The 13699-nt window shown below is 56.2% G+C and overlaps 1 protein-coding gene across 2 annotated transcripts in view; it reads left to right on the top strand.

Annotated features, from left to right (window-relative positions):
* WNT5B (Wnt family member 5B) overlaps positions 1–13127 on the top strand; it is a 91235-nt gene extending 78108 nt beyond the window's left edge. For both annotated transcript variants that reach the window (XM_082349137.1, XM_082349136.1), the window contains exons 2-5: positions 715–867; positions 1926–2173; positions 6650–6942; positions 11740–13127. In XM_082349137.1, the coding sequence (XP_082205263.1) occupies positions 782–867; positions 1926–2173; positions 6650–6942; positions 11740–12198 (1086 nt within the window). In that variant the 5' untranslated portion in view covers positions 715–781 and the 3' untranslated portion in view covers positions 12199–13127. The remainder of the gene's footprint in view (positions 1–714; positions 868–1925; positions 2174–6649; positions 6943–11739) is intronic.
* Positions 13128–13699: the final 572 nt, after the last annotated feature.

The following is a 13699-nucleotide window of genomic DNA, read 5'->3' as shown; positions in this document are numbered from 1 at the left end:
AGGAGGTGGGATTGCGTTGCCAGAGGCTTGCTCCAGGGTCCGTCTGTCTCCAGGGGCTCTGGGAGAGCTGTTCTCTGGGAACAGGCAGTCTGATGCGAGGGTGGCAAACCCATCCCTCCTGGAGGGCACAGAGGAGGCATGGGCCACCGAGGGGACACCGCCGGCACAGCCTGGGGGCGGCTTTTACATTTCCCAGAGGAGCTGGCTCGAGAAAGTGAAAAGTCCCTCCCTTCGCCTACTGTCTGTCCTGGCGGGCTCGGGCTGGGATTTGGAAAACGCGTTCAGCGGGAGAAGGGTGCGGATGGAGAGCGGAGGCTCCTGTTTGGCTGTCGGCAATCAACTCGCCAGGTGTTTTTAGCTCCACGCAACGGATGCATCCCGGGGAGGAGCCGGCGGGATGGTCCTGTCTCTTTGGACGTTCTGGAAGGGGGCAGGTGTGCGTAGCGGCAGCCAAAGCATCCCCCTAAATGCCGCCCGGAGCGGCCCCGCTCTGCAAATGCCTTGCTTTCCTCCCTTTCCTGGTCTCTCAGTCCCCTGTTTCCTTAAGCAGCGGGTCCCGAGCAGGGCTCCCCAGGCTGGAGCGACCCCCAGGGTGAGAAGGGGAGGGTGGGACGGGAGGCTGGGGAGAGATGGACCTTCCCCGGGAAGCAGGCCCTCCTGGTCCCCCTGGTCTGCGTCGCACACTGACTGCCCCCTTTGGTCTCTTCTCTCCAGGGAGCCCGTCTCGGAAGCCGTCGGTCCCCGGGGTCTTCCCCGGGCCCTGGGGGGGCACAGGCGGACCATGCCCAGCCCGCCTGCCCTGCTCGCTGCTGCTGCTGCGCTGTTCGCCTGCTGGGCCCCGCTTCGGGCCGCGGCCAGCTCCTGGTGGTGAGTGCGGGCTGAAGCCCTCCCAGCCTGGCCCCCTGGGCCATAGAAGAGGGGAGAAGGGGCCATTCCCTTTTCAGCAACCCCAGGAGAACGGGGACCGCTCTTTCTCTCTCAAGCCCCCAGAGCTATGTAAAGGTTCCCTGAGGAGGAAGGATTAGTTCATTTGGCTTTTTCTCTGATCCTGTCCAAATCCCCTTTCCCTGGACCTCCTCCATCTCCATGGGTTGTTAGAAATAGCTCTTTTGTTGCTATCGGATCAATACGAATATTGATTTTTTTTTTTTTTTTTCCTGCTGGCGAGGGCAAGGAGAGTAGGATTCCCGGTTTCTAAGTCTGAAGGCCAGATGAGGGATTTGCAGGAGCGTGTGTGGCTTCCTTTTGTGTTGTTAAGATTACTGTCACCGCCGGGTGGACAGGGGAATGGCAGGCATGCCCCCCGCCCCCTGTTTGGCATGGCCTGTGCTCTGCTCTCATTTTTGCTCAGATGGCAAAACCACGGCCTTCTACTGTGACTTAGCACCTTATTATATCTGCTAGATGAGCAGGAGAGCCCTACAGGGCAAGGGCAGGGGCCGTGTGGCGGAGAAGGAAGTGCAGACTTCTAGAATATATGGCCATGTATGTAAACTGGTTTCGATTTTAAAGGCCTAAGGGGAGTTCTCTTGAAAGGAACGGACTGCTTTCCGCACACATCCTGCCCTTGGGCCGCAGTGGCCTCACCGCTCCTCCTGCAGAGAAGCGGCCACACGCACAGCACGCCCACCCTGCAGACCACTCCGGCCATCCCCCCCGAACCCTTCTCCCAGCTCTGAGCGCTCCTCCCTGTCTGGTCACTGTGGATCCAGATGCCCAAGGTGGTCTCGGGCATTCGACCTCTCACGCGTCGCCTGCGTTCGTGCCTCAGTTTCCCTTTGAAGGCAGGAACTCGGTTTTGGGTGACTTTCCTTCCCAAGCCCCCGGCTCAGGGCCTGCCCGCGGAAAACCCCCCTGGGAGGGGGTCAGGTGCGAGGCCTGCCGCTGCCCCTGGGCCGCGCTCACTCCCGGCCCTCTTGCTGCAGGTCTTTGGCTCTGAACCCGGTGCAGAGGCCTGAGATGTTCATCATCGGGGCGCAGCCCGTGTGCAGCCAGCTCCCCGGGCTCTCCGCCGGCCAGCGGAAGCTGTGCCAGCTGTACCAGGAGCACATGGCCTACATAGGCGAGGGGGCCAGGACGGGCATCAGGGAGTGCCAGCACCAGTTCCGGCAGCGGCGCTGGAACTGCAGCACCGTGGACGATGCCTCCGTCTTCGGGAGAGTCATGCAGATAGGTGAGCGGGGGGTGGGGGGGGGCTGGAGCAGCTGTGCTTCCCGGCCTGGGAGCCAGGCCTCCACGGGGACCGGCGTGCAAGGGGGTGGTCTCGGGTGGCGTGCTGGCGCCCAGCCCCGGGGTCAGCTGGCCCTCTGCTTTCCGCTCGGCCCCGAGCAGGCAGCCTAGAGGCGCTCCCTCTGGGCAGGGGGCGGGGGTCTAAGCTGAGTTCGAGCGGATCGGGAAGCCCACCCACCCAGACTGACCCCTGTCTCAGCTCCAGGGCCTCCTCTAGAGCTGTGGGCAGAGAGCTGAAAATTGCAGCCCTGAGTGTCCGGAGAGTTTCGCCTCTTCCACTTGGACACTGAGAGAGAGAGAAACTTTGGGCCAAATTGGTGATGGCTGTCATTAACCCGACCTAGATCCAGTCCCGGCTTTTTCATTTGAAAGGGGATGTGTGTGAAAGTGAGGGCGGGGAGGGGCAGACTGAAGGAGGAAGATGAGAGGGCCACCCCTGCCTGGATTCCTGTCCTGTCCCCTCTCCCACCCCTGGCCGAGGATTCTTTGGCTACCCTATTGCTTAGATGGAGGTGTGATCTGGGGTCTAATTGTTTTAGGTCCTTTTGAAATGCAGTCCTCCCCTCCCTGGCAAGAAATCGAGAAATCCGGCCCTATTCTACTGGTTCTTATCCCCAGGGCCATAAAAGGAAGGTGTTAGAGCACCACGTCCCGGCTCACATTCTCCCCCAACAGCTTCCCCCCAAAGGCAACATTCTGGAGTTCCCTGAGGCTGCGGTTTCTAGCAGGCCGGGACCAGGGGAGTTAGGGATTCTGCGCCTCTTTTGCGAAGGCCCCGCCCTCTCCTGACCCCTTTCCCCTCCCTCCCTGCCCCACATTGAGAAGTGAGGTCCAGGGAAATTACACTTTGAACCTTGCTTTCTCTTCTTCCTTCAGCATCAACTCAAGGTCCTTGAAAGGAATGCTCATGAGTTCCTGCAACAGTCCTGCTGGGCAACTTTCCCAAAACAATAGGCCTGGGGGTCAAATGGGATTCATTCATAGTTGATCAGTTCTTCTCAAATGCGCTTAGTGTCCGTCCCTTCTTCCCGGTGAGGGTCTTGGTTAGCCACTCTCCCTGCCTGCTGGGTTTCAGGTGAGGGAACTAGGATGGCCCGGGTGCAGAGAGAGGCATCCCCTAATCACTGTCAGGGAACTAATATTTCTTTGGGACCTAGTGAATGCCTGACGTTGGCCAGATCCTTTTCATGTAATTTTGTTGCGTGAAGGCCCAAAAGCGCGGCTTTGCTTTAGGGAAGAAGGCGTGTCTGGAATAGAAACTCCGTGGGGTGCAGGTCTGCGTGGTGGAGTGACCAGTGAAAGCAGACGCTACCAGTCTCTGCCCTATTCTGTTACAGATGGAACCCCTCTGTTTGCCTTATTCTCACCGTCCCCTTTTGCAGCTTCCCTGCAGGCTTATGCTGCCTGGGAAGCTGTCCTCCCGCCTCCCGCTGGGCCCAGGCATTCTGGCGGCGAGTCCTCTCCCTGTGTCTGGCCGGTGGCTTCTGAGACGCCTTCCTTTGAGCCACTGCAAGAGTCCACCACCAGAGGGCAGCAGAGCGGCCTGGAGGGCACCAGGCCCCTCGCCTGGAGGCCAGGGAGGCCAGGGAGGCCAGGGAGGTGGGAGGCTCCTACGGGTAGCTGGGCAGCTGTGGAACAGAGGACGTGATATTGTCCTGCTGTCTCTGTGTCCCGGGAAGATGCACGACCTCTCAGGAGCTCCCTGGCTGCTGGTTTATCAGCCTTTGTCCTCTCTGTATTGTTTCACATATAGAGACGCCCCCAGTTCTCTGCTGCTGAGAGCAGCACGGGGTCTGTCCTTAGGCTTCCCTGAGGCCCACGTGCTGCCCCAGGAAGGCAGAGCTGCCTGCACTCAGGGCCCGAATGATGCCCCCAACCAAAGGAGACAGAGTGACCGCGGGAGATCCTGAGGGGACTCACCGGGACAGACCGGGATCCAACTACCTGGTGGACTGGACCCTCAGAGCCCTGACGTCTGCAGGATTACGCTCAGCTGCAGGAACGTCATTTTAAAAGGCAATTCTGAGAGGGGTGACTCAGCTCTGCAAAGCGTGTTTGCTAAAGAACGGTGGTGGAAGAAATCAGACATATGTAGCTTGGAAAAGAGAAAACATAAAAGGCATATTCGTTGTTTTCAAATCCTGAAGGGCTGTCAAATGGAAGAGGGATTAGCTCCAGAAGAGGGAAGTTATAGGGAGGCATCTTTCAGCTTACTCTAAGAAAGAACATTCTGGTGATTAGAGTCATTTTAAAAAGATGGAGTGGGTGGCCTTGGGAACCCAACCCGATTCTCCAAGGCATGTTGTAAAAGCAATGCTCACCGCGGATGGAGTGTAGATCCGGGCCCAGCTTCAGGCTCTCCTCCCTGTCCCTGGATGCCAGGTTGGGGGTTGCGGAACTGTTTTAGGGAGACTTCTCAGGCATGACTCCTTCAAAGGGGTGCCCAGGCCCTCCTCCCTAAGACCCCTTGGCCATCTTACCGTCCTGGGAGCTCGCATAGTCTAACACCCTAGACCCATAGATCCTGTCTCTGGCTGTGGTTCACACTGGCCCGAACATCAGTCCCGAGGGCTGAATCATGAGCGTGGCTTCCCACATCACCTGGTTTCTCCTGGGGCCTCTCCTGCTCCACACCTGACCAGAAGCTGACCCCTGGTTACTGGAGAAAAACTGACTTGCCCTGTCTGTCCTGGTTGCAAACTTCACTGTGTTGTGCCTAGACCATCCAGAAGTAGGGCCAGGTGCAGTGACTGCACACTGCCTTCCTCACCACCTGCCAAGACAGGATCGTGGGATGGCTACCCCTGACCTTGGAGGCTCAGAAGAGGGGGTGGCGTGCGGAGCAGAAGATCCTGCCTGGTTTAATCGCTGAGATCAGGACCGAATCTCAGTTCCCTGCTAAGAACGCCTCCCCTCCCTCCATACCTGAGTCCATACGAGTATTATTTTTCATTTCTCATAACAGCTTTACTGAATGTAATTCACGTATGGTACAATTCAGCATTTTGAAGTGTACAGTTCAGTGTGCATTCACCAGATTGTGCAACCATCACCACCCTCTAATCTCAGGACATTTTCACAGCCCTATAAAGACACTGCGTACCCACAAGTGGTCACTCTCCACCTCTTCTCCCTCTTCCCCAGACCCTAGACAGCACTAATCTTTCTGTCTCTATGAATTTTCATATTGTGGACATTTCATATAAATGGGATCATACAATACATGGCCTTTTGTGTCTGTTCAATACAGATACAAAATGCCAAGTGGCTCACTTACCATAATAACTCAAGGTTCAACCATGTTGTATCCTGTCCGCAGCACTTCATTACTTTTTATGGCTGAATAACATTCCATTGCGTGGATAATGCCACCTTTTGTTCACCCATTCATTCGCTGATGGACAATATGAGTTGTTTCCACTTTTGGGGTATTATGAATAATGCTGCAACGAACATTCACGTACTAGTTTTTCTGTGGACATATGTTTTCATTTATCTTGGATATATTCTTAGGAGTGGAATTCCTGGGTCATATGGTAGTTCTACATTTAACCTTTTGAGGAGCTGCCAGACTGTTTTCCAAAGCAGCTGTGCCTTAAAACATTCCCACCAGCAACACATGAGGGTTCCGGTTTTTCCATATCCTCATCAACTTGTCATTAGTTGCCTTTTTGATTATAGCCATCCTCGTGGGTGTGAAGTGATGTCTCGTGATTTTGATTTGCATGTCCCTGGTGGCTGGGTGTTATTTTTTATCAACGTTTTTATTGAAGTAGAACATCCATCATATGGGTTCTTAAGCGGTTCACTATAGCAATAAAGTACACGGTTTGGATTTTTTACAGGAAATGATCTGGATATTTAGAAAGACCGTGCTGAGTGTCCGTGGAGGTGGTGCCCCAGTACCATCGGGTTGGGCGGCAGTGTGGACCTCGGGGGACAGAGGGAAACGGCTCAGACGGTTCTGGATGTTGTCATCCTAGTTCATTTCTACTCCTGGTCTCGGCCGCTGTCCAGCTAGATAATGCAGGCGTAAAAAGACAGATGTGTGACTCGTGGAGGGTGAGAAACAGACCTGTGAGGGAGCGGTGTTTGCCAGGATAGAGCTGCACTGTGGGTCCCATGATTCGTGCCCGGTCTCGTTCCGGCCGTCCCACCTGGTCCACCAATGCCTCCAGGCCCCCCTCCCGTCCGCTCAGGCCAGCCTCCTAGGAAGGCACAGCCGGGGAAACCTCTCCGGAAGGGACGAGGTGCAGGCCGGGGCTGAAGGGACTCACGGGCAGACGAGTCAACTTCGGTTCCTGGTCCAGGGCGCTTTCTAACCCCGGGGGCCTCGGCAGGGAGAGGTGCCCCCTCCCGGCGTGCGGGCTGGCGGGGCGGCAGGGGGCAGGGGCCTCACCCGGCTCCCGTCCACCCGCAGGCAGCCGGGAGACGGCCTTCACCTACGCTGTGAGCGCGGCCGGGGTGGTCAACGCCATCAGCCGCGCCTGCCGCGAGGGGGAGCTTTCCACGTGCGGCTGCAGCCGGGCCGCGCGGCCCAAGGACCTGCCCCGGGACTGGCTGTGGGGCGGCTGCGGCGACAACGTCGACTACGGCTACCGCTTCGCCAAGGAGTTCGTGGACGCCCGCGAGCGCGAGAAGAACTTCGCCAAGGGCTCGGAGGAGCAGGGCCGCGTGCTCATGAACTTGCAGAACAACGAGGCCGGCCGGAGGGTAAGCGACCCCGCCCCACGCGCACCTGGACGGCGGGCCCCGCCCCCCCCCACACACAGCTGGACAGGGGGCCCCGCCCACACACACAGCTGGACAGGGGGCCCCGCCCACACACACACACCTGGTCAGAGGGCCCTGCCCCACACACACACCTGGACAGGGGGCCCTGCCCCACAAACACCTGGACAGGCGGCCCCGCCCCACACACACCTAGACAGGGGGCCCCCCACACACACACACCTGGACAGAGGGCCCCACCCCCCACACATACCCAGACAGAGGGCCCCACCCACACACACACCTGGACAGAGGGCCCCGCCCACACACACACCTGGACAGAGGGCCCCGCCCACGCACACACATGGACAGAGGGCCGCGCCCACGCACACACCTAGACCATCGGCTGTTCCTGGGCTCTGCTGCGTGATGGCAGCTGGTCCAGGAAGGGGGGTAAGTCTGACCACAGAGATTCTTAGGATGCTGACCTAGATCCCCACACTGTGGAGCTCATCCTTGATTTCCAAAGGCTCCATTTCCCACGAGACACACGCAGTTGTCACTCTTTTAGGCTTATCTGTTTCTCCACAGGACATCCGTGCCTGTAGGACTTAGGTGCAGTCTCATCATCAGAATCCCAGACACCTCTTGTCTTCGCTGCCCCTCCTGTGTCATTTGAACAGCTAGGATGATTGGAAGTTTCGGCCATCAGACCTCGTCTAGGGTTTATGGTTTGTTAGAGGCTCAGGTAAAGCAGAGCTGACTTTTCAGGGCTGCCATCATGCATATCCCGAGACCCAGTCCAAAAGCACACTTCAGTACTGATGGCAAACACACTTGGGTGCTTTAACCTAAGTGGAAGTGTGGAAGGCAACCATCCTTTGAAGGCCCAGTCTCATCAATCTCATGTAAGAGGCGAGGGTCTTCTGAGCCTCAATTTCAGTGGAGACTAAAATGTAGGTTTGGGGAGAACTGGGTTTATTGTTTGTGCAGAGCACACCTGGGCCAGGGCTCTGGGCTTCCTGCACGGGTGCTGGAGAGCTCAGGCGTCATCTGCCAGCACCTGCTCAGGAAGCCCCCATGTCTCAGCACACGGCCTGCTCCTCTCTCCTGAGCAGGGTCTGCCCCGACGGGGTCTGCCTCTGCTACCGACTGGAGGCCTCGCTCAGCCAGCTCTGTCTTCCACTCTTCAGGCGTCCATTGTGGATGTGCGTCCACATCTCCCTGGAGAGAGGTCTGAGGCCCGAGTGCTGGGTGGCAGGAGGCCCTCCTGGCGAAGGGCCGGGGCCATGGACCTCTCAGGAGACTACACAGACCTCTCTCTGGGAGAGCTGTCCACACTCAGGTCTGTGTCAAGCCCGGGCTCAGGGCCCAGCAAGGTACTTAGTGAAGCCAAAGATGATCTAACGAAAAAACAGGAGCAGCAGTTTCTGGAGGAGAAATAAATTCAGAAATTTAATGTTGGTTCATTGGTGATTCAGTAACAGGATATGGATATACTTCTAAAAAGTGTTAATATATTAATTTTTAAAAAAATTAACTCGTTTCGTAGGAGCACATATCAAACAAAGGGGATTGGAAATGCCTTTTCTATGACTTAGCATCCTGTGGTGCTGGTAGAACATGGTACCCGTGTGTAAACCTAGCGCCATCACTAGCGTGACATCAAGTCAGAATTAGAACTGGTCATTGCCCAGCATCTTCCTTGCGGAGTCCACGTCCAGAGGCTAGTTTTGTTTAGCCAGATATGGGTGTTCAGCTGTGGCGTGTCAGGAGTTCGGGCCGTCGCTCTGATCCGTGGCTATTGTGCTATAAATCCGGGTGGTGAGACCAGAACTCTTCTGCTCTGAGGGCATCTGTGGAGCTGCCTCAGTCTCCCACGACTTCCTGTTTGCCAGTCTTTGGGAGTCTAACCGTGAAAGACTGATTTTTAAGAAAAAGGTTAAGGTCTTCACTTTATCTCCTGAACGCCCAAATTCTACCCATTTTTCGAGATCCCACTTCAAATACCACGTACTCCCACAATCTTTCCCATCCCCCGTGGCCGGCCGTCTCTGCATCTGAGGCGCAGTGGAGCCTTGCGGACTTGGCTGAGGTGTTAGACTTTCCTTCCTCCAGCTCCTGAGGACCGGGGTGCCCTGGGACCTCTGCTGTGCTCTTGGTTGGGGGCGGGGGCGGTGTGCACGTGACAGTGCAGGGAAAATTCCCCGTGGCCTCCTAGCAAGAGGTCAAATTCAGGAAGGCTTCCCTGTCTCTGCTCGGAGCCGTGCTTGGGGCCCCGGGGCAGATGCGGAGGTGACCAGGCGCTCATCCTCATCCGGGCCCCACTTCTGCTGGCTCCTCATTTCTTCACCCTTAATTGTTTGTTTGCTTTTTCCAGCCCTTATCTCGGCTGCGCCTTCCATCAGCCTGTCCTACCCGCTCCCCGGCTTCCTCTGTCTCCTCCCTGCAGTCTCCTCACCTCTGCACAGCCCTTTATCTCTCCCCGGCCTCCATCTGCTCCAGGTGGGGAATCTCTGTCCCTCTCTACGTCTTATCCCCCCTCCAAGGAGCAGGCCTCGCCATCAATCACCTCCCACCTCCTCACACCTACACAGAACCTTCCTCAGGAAGGACTAAGCGGTGGCCGGGATTGAAAATGCCCCTGGACCGGTATTTTACAACCAGATCTTTTTAAAGGGTAGGATATCTAGGATCTGACATCTTGACCACAGAGTAAATCTTGGGCATACTTTGCAAGAAATTTCTCTTGGCCTTTGAGAGCCTCTAATGACCTTGTTTTACAATACTGCAGCCAGGGGCGGTGGGTTGATACTGCCTTGTCACTCAAGGGCCTCTGAGCATTTTCCAGATGAAAGCTGCCTCGTCCTTGTGACATTCCTGCCAGTGACCAAGCTCTGTCACACCGTTAGATGCGGAAGAGGGGCCAGGGGCTCTGCCAGGGGGCGAGATGTAGACCTAAGAAAAATTTTAAAACATTCTCTTGCTTTTTCGGTTCGCAGCAAGGGCCAAAATTACCAACCTCCTTCTCTTGCAAGAGGAGCGTCTATATATTAGCAACAGTAAAATATTTAAAATACAAACAGAAAAAAAAAAAAAAAAATACAAACAGTACCGTCTCTATGGTGTCTTTCTTCCTAGAAGAAGGTAGAATGGACGTCTAAATAGTGAGGGTCAGTGACGCTCTCCCTTCCGGATTTGTTTTACTAAAATTCCTGTCCCTCCCAAATCTCCTGAAGTGTTTGCTCCCCGTTGGAGATGCTTATCCGCCCCTCACCCCCAGTCACTCAGTGTCGGGTACACAGTTTTAGGCCCTTAATGTTTCCTCTTCTTCTAACAGCGCCAGCTGCCTGACATCCCTCTCTAAACCGAGGACCATTTCCAAGGAATGTCAGGCTCCAGCTCAGACCCGGGTGATTTGCGCCAGAGGAAGATTGCGGGCCCCGTCTTTGAAGTCCCTGTCGGAATGGGGTGTCAGTTCCTTTCTGCCTTCGGCCTGGAGCTGCCAGCCAAGTGCTGGTGCCTTTAACCTTGGGGAGGGGGCTGCCTGACTTCTCCACCCTAATCCTTTTTTAAGCCCCAAGTTTGGTGAGCAATCCTTCCTGGGTGGCCCTTGCACAGTTTATCGAGCCTCATGTAGAGCGACAGTTTCTCCACCCTAAAATAGTGGGAATAGTTCTGTACCAGAAAAAAATCAGGAAGAGTTTGGACAGGAGTAATGTGAGCTGATGCAGCTGAAGCTCCCTCTTGCACCTGCAGTGGTCCCGGCCGCAGTGCTGAATAAAGACACAATCTGGGGACTCTTGAAAAGAAAGCCGAGAGAAACCCTTGACAAATGAGTCCTGCCTGCGTCGGTGACAATAGCTGTGGCAGAAGAAAATGTTGGGCGGCAGACCTGCATCTTTATCCTGCCATCTGCACTTCTGGGCCGGCTGCCAGGGCTAGTTGACACAATGCATCCGTATGCTTTCGCTGAAAGGCACTTTGTAAGCAGCTTTCTGGTCTGCTGTTGCTTTTCCATTTGGATTTGGGGTAGCCCACGTTCAGGTCCCCTCCCATTTTTGTGGTTCAGTGACTTCTGGGTGGATTTGTTTTCCAAGACATCCGCCCTAAGAGGGACCCACTGGTCTGCTCTCCCATCGCAGAGGGCCTGCCCCTCCCCTGCCTCACAGCCACTCCCAGGGGGTGTCTTGTCACAAATGTGCTGTGGTTTATGGTGAGGCTCCGACGGCTCTGCGGAGCTAGTGACCAACTGTTAACACAGAAGAAGGGACCGTTTAATTCTTAGGGGACTTGACAGGATTGGGGGTAGCTTTCGGCTAGCCAGGGCCGTGCCAGCGGTCTCTGTTACAGGCTCCCGGTACGGCCGATTCTTTTGTCTGGACTGGGTTCCATATCGTGTAAAATCTAGACTCATGTTGCTGGTTTTTATTTGTTTGAGACTTTGATCAAGATAGAAATAGCCTTTTTTTTTTTTTTTTTTTTTTCCTGCTGGTAACGATGACGCATTTCTCGTGACAAATTTCAAGTGATAATAAATGGGTAACAAAAAGGGCAAGTGTGCCATCCTGCTAGTGACTCAGACATGGCCGTCACCTCCCCAGAAGTTTTCTATGTGCTGTTCCTTTTATCCACTTTCAACCTGGAAAGACCTTTGGACACGGTTGGAAAACCGCCCCTCCGCCCTCGCACCGCGCCGGCCCTCTCCTGCGCTTGCGCTCGCCCTCGCCGGCCTCCGGGCGTCTTCCGTCAGGGATGCTCCTTCTCATCCCCTTCTCTCTCCTCCCCCTCTCCCCGCAGGCTGTGTATAAGACGGCAGACGTGGCCTGCAAATGCCACGGCGTCTCGGGGTCCTGCAGCCTCAAGACCTGCTGGCTGCAGCTGGCGGAGTTCCGCAAGGTGGGGGACCAGCTGAAGGAGAAGTACGACAGCGCGGCTGCCATGCGCATCACCCGCCGGGGCAAGCTGGAGCTGGTCAACAGCCGCTTCGAGCAGCCCACCCCCGAGGACCTGGTCTACGTGGACCCCAGCCCGGACTACTGCCTGCGCGACCAGAGCACGGGCTCGTTGGGCACACAGGGCCGCCTGTGCAACAAGACGTCCGAGGGCCTGGACGGCTGCGCGCTCATGTGCTGCGGCCGCGGCTACGACCAGTTCAAGAGCGTGCAGACCGAGCGCTGCCACTGCAAGTTCCACTGGTGCTGCTTCGTCCGCTGCAAGAAGTGCACGCAGGTCGTGGACCAGTTCGTCTGCAAGTAGCCAGGGCCGCTCGCCGGTGCTCCTCCGCGCTGCCGCACAGAGTCTATAGGATATAAATCTATATAAATCTATTTTATATTTGTATAAAGAAAAGGATGGATGGTAAATAACTGAAGGAAGAAAACGGAAAGGAAAAGCCTATTTAAGAGACGCTGGAAATCTTGGAGGATTGGATTTTGCTGGTTCTCTGCTCCCAGTGGGCTCTGTCCCCGCCTCTGGTGGGGCCTCTCAAGAGGTAGGGACTTGGGACTGTTCCCTGTCTAGCCACCGCGGCCTTGAGGACAGAGGTGGTGCTTGGAGGGGGAACTTGATGATGTCTGGAGTCTTTGCTGGGTGGGCGACTGCCCTGCGACCCTGGCCTCTGGGCTGGGCGGCCCCGTGGAGTGGCGGGAACCCAGCCTCACGCCTGGCATCTTCTGGGTCTCGTCCAGGACACTGGCCGGTTCCATGAGAGGCCCAGTGCCTCCTTGCACTTTCGTCCGTGTGCGTACTTGCCGAATCCACAGTTACAGGAAAGAGGACCGGCCCCACGCCGTCTCTGGGGACCACAGGGGGACAGCCCTTCCCCAGACTCCGGGTCCTGCCTTTCCAGCGAGAACTGCTTTTCCTCCGCGATTCGCTGGCTCCTGCACCAGGAGGGAGGGGTCGTTTGACCTGACGTGTCAGGAAGGACATGGCCTCTCTGTGCCCGAGCTGCAGAAAGCCAGGTGGTGACTGGCGAGGGCGGATGGCACCGTGCTCCTGTGCTCCGGCGCAGGGAGCCGACGCTCTGAGGCTGCTGTCGGCCCGCCCCGCTGCGGGAAGCTGGGGCAGGCGCGGCCCTGCTCGGCCGGACTGTTGCGGGCTCTTCTCCTGTGCCCCAGATGTAGTTTCCCTCTGACATTAAACACCCTCCACTGAACTTTCTCTTTCCTTACTTGGACACACGGTTATGTTTCATGGGTTCTTTTATTTTCGATCTGATCCTTGGAACCCTGCTACACGGTGCACGCACGGAAGAGGGCAAGAGAATGGAGACGTTTCAGAGCCCTAGTCTGGTGTTACAGGAGCAGGGGGACATCGTGAGAATTCATAAGGTGACGCGTGCGTGCACGCCTTCTCCCCAAGGGCAGCACAGAGTTAAATGATGGCCGTTAATATCACTGCCCTGAACAGAATTCAGAGAGTTAGGGTTAAACCTCACATTTACCTCCTCCTCCCCGTCTTCCCCATTTTACCTCCCACGAGTCCTCCTGGGCTCTTGGTGACCACAGGCGTTGGGGATGCCCTCTGCTGGCTTCTCCGTGTTGCCATGTCCGGTTTGGGGGCCAGAGCTTCAGTTTTGGAGTATCTGGGACAGGAGAGAATAAGGCAGAGCTCAGGCACCCTAGAAAAGGCGGGAGTTTCTGGGAGAGACACTGAGACAGGCTGTCCAACGAGCCAGAAACCACAAAAGACACCAGTTTTATGTTAGAAAAATTTGTTTCCGGGAAAGTGATGGGATTACGGAATTAACTTGGTT

This window comes from Balaenoptera borealis (assembly GCF_965194805.1).
Source record: "Balaenoptera borealis genome assembly, chromosome: 13".
NCBI lineage: Eukaryota > Metazoa > Chordata > Mammalia > Artiodactyla > Balaenopteridae > Balaenoptera > Balaenoptera borealis.
The sequence above is the reverse complement of the archived record's forward strand: the minus strand, read 5'-3'. Positions and strand labels throughout refer to the sequence as shown.